The sequence below is a fragment of the Micropterus dolomieu genome, unplaced genomic scaffold (assembly GCF_021292245.1).
Source record: "Micropterus dolomieu isolate WLL.071019.BEF.003 ecotype Adirondacks unplaced genomic scaffold, ASM2129224v1 contig_363, whole genome shotgun sequence".
NCBI lineage: Eukaryota > Metazoa > Chordata > Actinopteri > Centrarchiformes > Centrarchidae > Micropterus > Micropterus dolomieu.
The window spans coordinates 1-10,352 of NW_025729353.1; the positions used below are offsets into that span (position 1 = coordinate 1).

The 10,352-nt window shown below is 41.1% G+C and overlaps 1 protein-coding gene and 1 long non-coding RNA gene across 2 annotated transcripts; both read left to right on the forward strand.

Moving 5' to 3' along the window:
• Positions 1-4,611: 4,611 nt before the first annotated feature.
• LOC123964063 lies at positions 4,612-5,762 on the forward strand. Its single transcript, XR_006823324.1, has 3 exons — positions 4,612-4,935; positions 5,068-5,186; positions 5,357-5,762. It is a non-coding gene; the product is annotated as an uncharacterized LOC123964063 (long non-coding RNA).
• A 750-nt stretch (positions 5,763-6,512) lies between these two features.
• On the forward strand, positions 6,513-9,572 carry LOC123964062 (serine protease ami-like; the record flags this gene model as incomplete). The annotated part of the gene is made up of 5 exons (XM_046041175.1): positions 6,513-6,685; positions 8,508-8,655; positions 8,798-8,933; positions 9,115-9,381; positions 9,486-9,572. Coding segments are annotated over exons 2-5 (591 nt in total), but the record flags the coding sequence as incomplete, so codon positions are not given.
• Positions 9,573-10,352: the final 780 nt, after the last annotated feature.

The following is a 10,352-nucleotide window of genomic DNA, read 5'->3' on the forward strand; positions in this document are numbered from 1 at the left end:
AGAAAGAATGGGCTGCTATTGGTGGTAATCTTCCTGCCAATGTTATCTGTGCCGGTGGATATGGCACAAACAAAGGATTCTGTCAGGTATGTTTTCTGTCTGTTCATAGAAAGTGTCAGCTGGTTTCTAGCTTCACTGCTTTCTAGTCTTAGAAATTGAATAAACAAATGCAGCTTCCTCCTCCTCACAGGGTGATTCGGGTGGTCCTCTGGTGTGCAGTGGGAAGGCTGTTGGTGTTGTGTCTTTCAACATGAGAAAAAACTGTGACTACCCAAATGTTCCTAACGTCTACACAAATATATCAAAATACCTTCCTTGGATCAAAAATGTTCTCAAGCAAAAGGATTGTTAAATATAGCATACCTTTACTGTGTTGAACTGCTTAGCATCAGGTCTGCCGGAAACTCACTTTTACAGAATGGCCTTTCTTAACAATTGACATCTTTATTTCTTTGGAAATTAGTTAAAGTGCTTTTTAAATAAAACTTTATTTTATTTTTGTTATGTTATTGTGATGATATTGCTGTGTTTAAATCTCACTGTCAATGTTTAATCTGAAATGCAAAATAAAACCTCAGTGTCAAATGTCAGATACTTTCAAATAATTTCCTGTGGTTAAATTTTTCATCAGAAGACAGAAATGGAATGTAAGTTAAATATATATATGTACATATACCTTTATATAAGGTTTTCTTTCCCAAAGGGATTACTTATAAACTATCAGCTCAGTCAATTGATAATGAATTTAACCAGGGCAGTTTCTTAACTGTTGTGAGTTGGACATAGAGGACCCAAACGCAATGCTCAGATGAAACAAGTTTTATTGGGGATAGAGGGGTTGAGGGAGTGGAGGTGAGATAGAGGTGGATGCCGGGGAACACGAGCACCGAGGACCGAGGAGCACGAGGAGCATGTAGGGCAGAGGGGGCTAAGACAAGGGAGCCGAGGGGCACCGGGGACCGGAGACCTGACCGGGGGGGGTGGAGTAGTGTGGTGATAGGCTGACTGGCGAGGCATGAGGGAGAGCCAGGAGGACGCCGTGGAGGAAGCCCGAGGGGAGAGAGCAGGTAGGGGAGCCCAGCTGACGCAACGGTGGACGGAGGTGAGTAAACCTGGGAAGGTTTAAAAACAGAGAGACAGGGTTAATCTCAGGGAAAACTGAGAACAAGGAAACGGATTTTGCAAGAATCACGGGAGCTTGAATAATGCAGTAGCATCAGGTCAGAAGCAACAACGATCAAGCAGAGATTGTGTGGAGAACTGGGGTTGATATACTGGCAGGGATGGCAGGCGGGGGAGGCTGCTGATGAGGGGCAGGTGTGGAGAGAGAGAGGGACAACACAAGCAAGGTGAGCAGAGGAGACACAGAGAGGCAGGCAAAACACAGGGGACAACAGAATGCAAGAAAAAAGGAGAAACAAACAGGACACTTACCGTCAGACGGGCTGCCACCAAAACATCTAACTGTGACATGAGAACTTTGTGGATAAAACCTGAATCTGGAAACTGTGGTTTCAATGGTTCATCTAGTTGTCACAGAACTCAAACAAATGTTTCAGTGGGCTGTGTAGATAGACAGAGCTGGTCTTGCGTCTGTGTTTTTTTTTTTACCCATAAAACTCATCAAACTAAGGTTCACTTAGAAGAGGAGGTGGTCCAACACCAGGGCTGGACTGGTAATCTGGCAACGATTGGCCCATAAAGCATGGACAACGGCTCATTGGGTAATTTTCTGGACTGACACTGGGCCGGCCCAATCACATCTCTTACTGGCCCCCAACCCTCTGATTCCCTGGAGCAGAAAATGTCCCCAGAATGCAAGAAATGAAGCGTTTAACGCTCAAAATCTTCTGGCGGAGGACCCCCAGACCTCCTCATCAACTATTTAGTGTGAACTGCAGCTTAGAATATAGTGTTTTTTGTTGGTAATTGTCATTCTTGTGGTGGTTTACTATTGAAACCAGGAGTGAAGTGCCTGTTTCATTTCATAAGAACAGCTGCATTGATAGATAAAAGACTGATGAACAGACAGTTCTCAGAGGACTTCTTCTTGAACCTAACATTGATTTGATTCTCGATATTAATATATTAAAGCTTGCGAATGTATGGAGTTGTTTGAACTTGATGCTAACAAAATGTCGAGTCCTTACTGACTTTCACACAATATTAAGTCTTTACAGCACAATTCTTTGGCTGTTCATTTATTTTATTCTTCAACATCGGAGTAGCCGTCACAGAAAATGTTTATAAGCAAAACATGCCTTCTATTGGTGCTTAGGAGCCATTTCTTTTGTCAGAATAAGACATGATTGACAAAGAAACTTGAAAGCCTTCCCTTCACAGTGTATCTGAGTAGTCCGGTGGTTGAGTTCTTGCTCCGGATCCAGAGATTGATGGATAAAACCCTGCTCACAGCATGTTAACATGTTTGCTGAACAAGTGTGCAGCACATCATTGAGTCTCTGATGGAGCCACACATTGCACCGACAGCGGTAGCAATCGCAAATAGCTGGCAGCTCTCACAAGCATTTTCTTAAGGAAATGCCCATTCTAGTTCATCAATACATTTGTTTTTCTAAATAGTAGGCCTATTAAAATATATTCTTGTCTTGTTGTCATGGCCCCAATCTTGTGCAATGTTACGTCTCATGGGCTAAGTGTTTCGTCACACCCCTAATCTGAGCCCTTAAATGGAAGGATGGCGTATTGGTGAGGGGTGTCCGACCAATTTTGGTGGGCCGCCTGGGCCAAAAATGCCAGGTCGTATTTTTTGTCCCAGTCCAGCCCTGTCCAACACAGTGTCAGAAATCTGAGAGACAAACAAAACGGCCTCTCTCAGTCTCTGTACTTCAGTTTTAAACTTTCACTTCTTGATTTTGTGTGTCTCTGCATGCTCAACTGGGCAAGAAAGTGCAGCAGTTCAGCTTAAAAAAAAGCAAGTTTAAAAATATGAAACATGCAACATTATTAATATGGTGGTGAAGGGTGAAAGGAGTCTTGGAACAACTTGGAACTAACCCACCACCAACCTGTTGAGGTGAGTATATAAAAACAAATGCTCTCTGCAGAGAAAGTAGTGACAGCTGCTGATCTTGAGGACGGACATCAACAGTATCTGATTTCTGTAATTTCTCTCACGTAACTGTCCTTGTTAGGGAGACAACATTTAGACTTATAAGGTAGTTGTTTATTCTAAACATTAAAATGTGCTTTGCTGTCACAGGCATGCGTGTCTCCTGGGCAGCCAGCCCTACTGAAAATACTTCTGGTTCTGAGTTCCGGGAAAGTTCCAGTGAACGCTGGGGGCGCTTTCCAACTGTCAAATTGTCATGTGTGCGAGGGAAATACGCCATATAAGAGACTAAAGGAGAAGAGCGGTAAACAAAGAAGCATTGAAGAAGCAACCAGCAGTTGGTGCTGTCTCTTTCAACATGAACTTTAACTGTAACCATTCAGACATACCCAATGCCTATACAGACATTTCATAATACCTACCACAAAGATTCTCAAGGAAAAGTTGTTGAATGTAACAATCTTACATATAGTTTTGCTTCAGTGTACTTTCATAGTGTACACCTAGTTTATTCAACTATTTATTTTAGTTTTTAAAATGTAATGATGCTATTTTAACCAAAAATAGTGCATTGCATGTTGATAAATATAAATATTGATAAATACCTGGTACAAAGACATTAAGCTTTGTCACAGGGTGTTTCTGGTTGCGTGCAATGGGAGAGCAGATAGTTGTTGTTGTAACAATCTTACATATAGTTTTGCTTCAGTGTACTTTCATAGTGTTTGACAGGTATTGCCATGTCTATATTGCTAAATCGGAGCTTGCTCTTTCTAACCTAGAAACAGTAGGCTTCAGTGACACATAGGCTACAGCTTTCTCTTAAGGTAAAATACTTGCTCTGTAACACAGCTGCTACAGAGGAAAGACACTGAATCATTTGTAGAAGGATGACAGACACATTGTTTGGCTTGGACTGAGGGAGGTTTGTATTGCACTGCACAGGGCAGACATGCTGACAGAAACTATGAAACTCTGTGGTTGGACTCTGGCCTAGAGCAACAGCTTACATTTATTGGTATCAAATACTACATTTGTTACAACTGTATCTGAATATGGGGTAATAAACACTGACTGAATGCAAATACAACAAATGTGAACATGTGACTGCTTATGATAAATCCTTCCACCAAGGTCAAGTTGTCAAAAAACCACACAAGGGAAGACTGCATGTTTACTGCATACTATACAGTATACTGTTATACGTACATTAGGTAATGATTTCCCTGTCTGGATATGTGATGTTTGTACTCTTCAAATGACCTCTTCATCATGTACTAACTAGAGCATCAGTTCCATAACAGTGAGAACACAAATCCTCAAATGTTAATATTTGAGTTTAAAGTCAGAATTCTGAGAATTAACTATCGACAATTACACAAACAGTGCAGAGAAGAAGATTAAATGAAGATATGAACATACAGATCACATAATAAACCAGCCTGCACCAGGGTAACTTAGTCCAGTATATAGCCTTGGTAAAGGACAACACTGGTTATGCACTTATCAGTGCAGATAACATAAACAGACAAGATGATGCAAAGATAACACAAATGTTGCAAACTTGCAATGCAAAAAGGGATGTGGTTAGAATTCAAGATAAAATAGACAATAATCACATTTTCCAAGAAAGCAAACTGCTGTATAAAAGGATCCACTTGACACACCCAAGAATACAAGTCAGTTAAGTTGCTGGCATCATGCATGGTCTGCACAAACTTCTGCTCTTTCATGTTCTGACATGTCTTGGACAAAACTATGCTGTATATGGCCTCTCTGCAGAACATTGATCATAGTCATGTCTGTGGGGGATTCCTCATCAGTGAAGACTTTGTAGTCTCTGCTGCACACTGTGACTGCTGGTGAGTTACTTTACCTTTTCATCATTTTTTTTTTAAATTAATGTAAATAGAAGTCAAATAAAAAATAATCTGGTTTTACAAACCCAGTATTTTCACTTGGGTTGTTGCTTTGCTTTGTTGTGAATCCCACAGGTGTTGTTCTTGGCTCCCACAATCTCAAGGCTGAAAATACAGTGAGATCTATTGAAAAGAAGTGCAAACCCCCATCTTATGAAAATGTTTCAAAAGGGAATAACATCATGCTCCTCAAAGTAAGTTAATACATTTAACCCAGTAACAACAAGATTCTCAAGGAAAAGACTTGTTAAAAGTAACAATCTCACACAGAGATTTGCTTCGGCATGCTTTGATTGGGAGGGGTTGTTTTGTCTGTAAAAAAAATTAAAAAAATAACTTTTCACATGGTTTCCTGTTTCTTTAGATGACACAAGCTTACATTAAGCTGGAAAAGTGTCAGAAGGCATGGCATAATAGCCTTCCTGCCAGTGTTATCTTTGCAGGTGGATATGGAACAAAGAAAATATTCTGTCTGTATGTTTTCTGTACTTCGATAGAAAATGCCAGCTGGTTTGTGGTTTAAAAAAAGTAGAAACATCTTGTGTAATGAAGCTTCCTCCTCCTCACACTCTGGTGGCCCTCTGTGCAACGGGAAGTTTGCAGTTGGTGTTGTTTCCTTTAACAGCAAACATAACTGTGATTATCCAGATGTACCCAACATCTATACAGACATATCAAAATTTCTTCCCTGGATGAAAGAGATTTTCCAGAAAACAAACTGCATGTAACAGTGTGACAAATTGTTTTTGGATAAACATTTAATGGATCTATTGCTTTGTGCAAATCACTTTGTCAGCCCCCCCAAAAAAGTGTTTTCATTCTGTGACAACTTTCATCAGTGGACACAAATGCAAAGGTTGTATAGCCAACAAAAGGTTCACAAAACCTCTCAGGGTAAATACTCTTGCATGCAGCCTACGGTATCCACAGTCAGAATGGAACTTTCTGTGGTTTCTGTGGTTTCTCAAGATTATCGCACAATTCAAAGAAATGCTTGTGTCATGGGCAAGCAACAACCCCCGGGGCTGAGAAATAAAGACAACACAAAAGCCCCCCCCCCGCACTATCTACAACCACAACATGAAACTAGTAAATATCTTAACATTAACCACTTTGCACATTCATCACATTCAATTTCCTGCATTCTGAATACATTTTCTGCACCAAGTTATGGAGGAAATGTCTTTATTTATATGAAGGGAAACTAAATTAAGGTGACAATTCAAAATATAATGGAATATAATTCAGTCATTTTTTGGACAATGCAAATTTGTTTCTTCTATTTCAATTGCATTGCATGTTTTCTTATTGTGCATTGTTTCATTTGGTATTCAACATTTCTAGTTGCAATCTTTTTTTCCAAATTTTTTTAACAAAAGCTTTGAAAAAGTGATGGAGACAGATTCTGACCTGTCCGCAGCGCCCCCCAGTGTAAATGACACCTATCTGTCAACACTTTTAAATGTCCCGCCCCATCCAGGCTGTGATTGGTCGGTTCACGACAAGCAACACTGATGAGCTACATTCAGCCCAAGGCTGCTTGAAAGGAACCGAGCTACTCTTCTCCCTCATCTCTCTCCACCGACAGAGTTTAGCAGGCATGCGAGAACGGGAACAGAGAACCTGATATGGAGAGGGCAGAGGAGAGGACCGGCAGCTTCGGAGAAGTCCCGGTACGCAAGAAAATGTCCCGGTACGCCAAAGAGTAAAATGTCGGGGTGCTTCCACACTTTTCAAAACATTTTTCATTATGTTCTTGTTATGTGGGAATTTAGGGCTGTCCCGACTGGGGAGTTACATAGTTGAATCAGAATCGTCACATCCTGCCTATAGTCGACTGATAGTCGAATCATGTGTGTTTTTGTGCACGGCAATGCGAGCCGAAGCTAAACTGCGGTATATTGTTGACTATTTTTTCCCTCTCTCCCTCTTGCCTGTCATTCACTGGTCTTGTGTGAGTTTTGAGTGCATTCCCTGCTGCTGACAACTGCATGCACATTGCGGTTCCTCGCGGGTCTATTTCAAGTAGCCGGCTGTTAAATACGATTAAACAAAATATTGTTTGTGTGGTTCATCAACAGTGATAAATTATCCAAAAGTCCTGCGAGTCCTGACAACTTGGCACAACACCAGTGAAGCTGGCGCTCCTCTTCTGCCACTACACACATACACGCTACACTTACACATGCACACTGACGCCCCAGGGTTAGGGTTACAATTTTGGATTTATTCAACCACTTTAAAAACATTTTTTGGAAGATTTTTACATGTTTATTACAGCATTAAACATTGAAATGTATATTGTGATAGGCTGTATATTAACTTATTGGGCGAAAACTGGTAGTTCTATGTAAAATCAAACATTTAGCACCCCCATATAACCAAAATGGCATGATCCTTGTTTCGCTGTTAAGCTTCGACTGTGAGATTGACAGTCGAATCAGGCTCTGCCCATTGAAGCATCCAATCTTCGACTATTTGGGGTCAGCCCTATGGGAATTATTACATAAATTTGTTTGATTCTTGCATTTCATTGAGAGGTAGGCTACCTCCTGTTCACATATTCTTTTCCATTTAATAAACAACCAGACGGTCACATTCTTTTTAGGGCCAGCCTACAGTAACATCAGTCAGTTTATAATACACGTCAACATGTTCCACTTGTTCAAGTGAAACACTGACAGATGAGTCATGATGCTCCGTTAGACTTCTAGCTGTCAGTCAATGATCACATGACTTTGGAGCTTTAGTTGTGACTGTGAGAATACCGACTCTCAAACCTGAAGCTGTGGTTTCTGTTACTCATTTTGATTTTCACAGTCACAGTGACAACAGCCAACAACAGCTTAAATGTTACGGCTAAAAGTATATCCATCACTGGAATCATTTTGTTTTTTTTTACTTCAGTTCATCTAACTTAGTAGATTAGTGGTATCCAAACAGTGAGAGAGGAAGATCTAAAAATTCCCAGAAATAACAAAATACAGAGGTTGACAGAGAGCAATAGATACAAGAGAAAAAATAATTGAATAATAATAAATGTAGCAGAGATTAAATGGGTTAAAATCACAGACTGTTAAACTCATCATGTGCTGATCACATGATGTATTTATGTGCTTCAGGCTGCTGAGGCAGAAGAACCGCAGCCTTTATATTTACTGTAAAAATATCAGCACTGCACGATGCTTCAAATCTTTACTGACCACAGGCACTTGTCATTACAAGACAAGGTTGCATTGATGCACAGAGGATGCGGCTAAAGAAGTCATGGTGAAGCAGATAAAAACCACGGGGTCGCTTACTGAGAAAACTGCTGTATATAAGGGTCATGTATTGTCACCCCAAAGACAACAGGCTGAATTTGCTCCCAGCATGATGCATCAACTGCACAAGTTTCTACTTTTTTATCTTCTGACATGTCTTGGACTTAACAGTAAGATTATCAAATCTGGTTTAACGTCTCTTGTCTATAACTGCTACATTAACTCATCTATTTTTTCCTCTTTTCTTTTTAGCACATGGTGGTGAAATCATAAATGGTAAAAAGACCCCGGAGAACTTAATGCTGTTTATGGCCTCAGTGCAGAACAACATGGGTCATGTATGTGGAGGATTCCTCATCAGTGAAGACTTTGTGGTCACTGCTGCGCACTGTGACCGCCAGTGAGTTACTTCCCCTCTTTCTGCAATCTTTGATTCATGTAATTACAAAGCAAATCAAAATATGTGGCATAAAGATGTAATAATTTTTGCAGTTTTATTTAATTTGTAACAATTGACAACTTCTCAATGATCTTTCCCTCAGGAATCCTACAAGTGTTGTTCTTGGCACCCACAATCTCAGGAAGGTTGATAATGACACGATGAGATACAGCGTAAAGAGATGCAAGCATCCATGTTTTGACAATGAACGATGTGGTCATGACATCATGCTTCTCAAAGTAAGTAGATATTGTCAGATCGGTCTAACAGTCTCAGATTAAATTATGCATTTTTCACTTTCATTTACTCCATCTTCAAACATTCTTTTTTAAAATTTCTTAATTCCATTCAATTCAATTTAATTCAAACCTGAGGTCTGATGGATGATAATACCAATGCTTTTCACTTTTGCGTCTCCAGCTGTTTAAGAAAGCTCGACTGGGCAAAAGAGTTCAACCAACTCAACTTCCCAAGACTGACATTAAAATAAAAGATAAGGAAAAGTGCCATGTCGCTGGATGGGGTTGGACTCAAAGTCGTGGTAAAGTTGTTGTTGTACTGCAAGTGGTGGACGTGCCATTTGTCAACCTGGAGGTCTGTAAGAAAGAATGGGCTGCTATTGGTGGTAATCTTCCTGCCAATGTTATCTGTGCCGGTGGATATGGCACAAACAAAGGATTCTGTCAGGTATGTTTTCTGTCTGTTCATAGAAAGTGTCAGCTGGTTTCTAGCTTCACTGCTTTCTAGTCTTAGAAATTGAATAAACAAATGCAGCTTCCTCCTCCTCACAGGGTGATTCGGGTGGTCCTCTGGTGTGCAGTGGGAAGGCTGTTGGTGTTGTGTCTTTCAACATGAGAAAAAACTGTGACTACCCAAATGTCAGATACTTTCAAATAATTTCCTCTGGTTAAATTTTTCATCAGAAGACAGAAATGGAATGTAAGTTAAATATATATATGTACATATACCTTTATATAAGGTTTTCTTTCCCAAAGGGATTACTTATAAACTATCAGCTCAGTCAATTGATAATGAATTTTAACCAGGGCAGTTTCTTAACTGTTGTGAGTTGGACATAGAGGACCCAAACGCAATGCTCAGATGAAACAGGTTTTATTGGGGATAGAGGGGTTGAGGGAGTGGAGGTGAGATAGAAGTGGATGCCGGGGAACACGAGCACCGAGGACCGAGGAGCACGAGGAGCACGAGGAGCACGTAGGGCAGAGGGGGCTAAGACAGGGGAGCAGAGGGGCACCGGGGACCGGAGACCTGACCGGGGGGGGGTGGAGTAGTGTGGTGGGAGGCTGACTGGCGAGGCATGAGGGAGAGCCAGGAGGACGCCGTGGAGGAAGCCCGAGGGGAGAGAGCAGGTAGGGGAGCCCAGCTGACGCAACGGTGGACGGAGGTGAGTAAACCTGGGAAGGTTTAAAAACAGAGAGACAGGGTTAATCTCAGGGAAAACTGAGAACAAGGAAACGGATTTTGCAAGAATCACGGGAGCTTGAATAATGCAGTAGCATCAGGTCAGAAGCAACAACGATCAAGCAGAGATTGTGTGGAGAACTGGGGTTGATATACTGGCAGGGATGGCAGGCGGGGGAGGCTGCTGATGAGGGGCAGGTGTGGAGAGAGAGAGGGACAACACAAGCAAGGTGAGC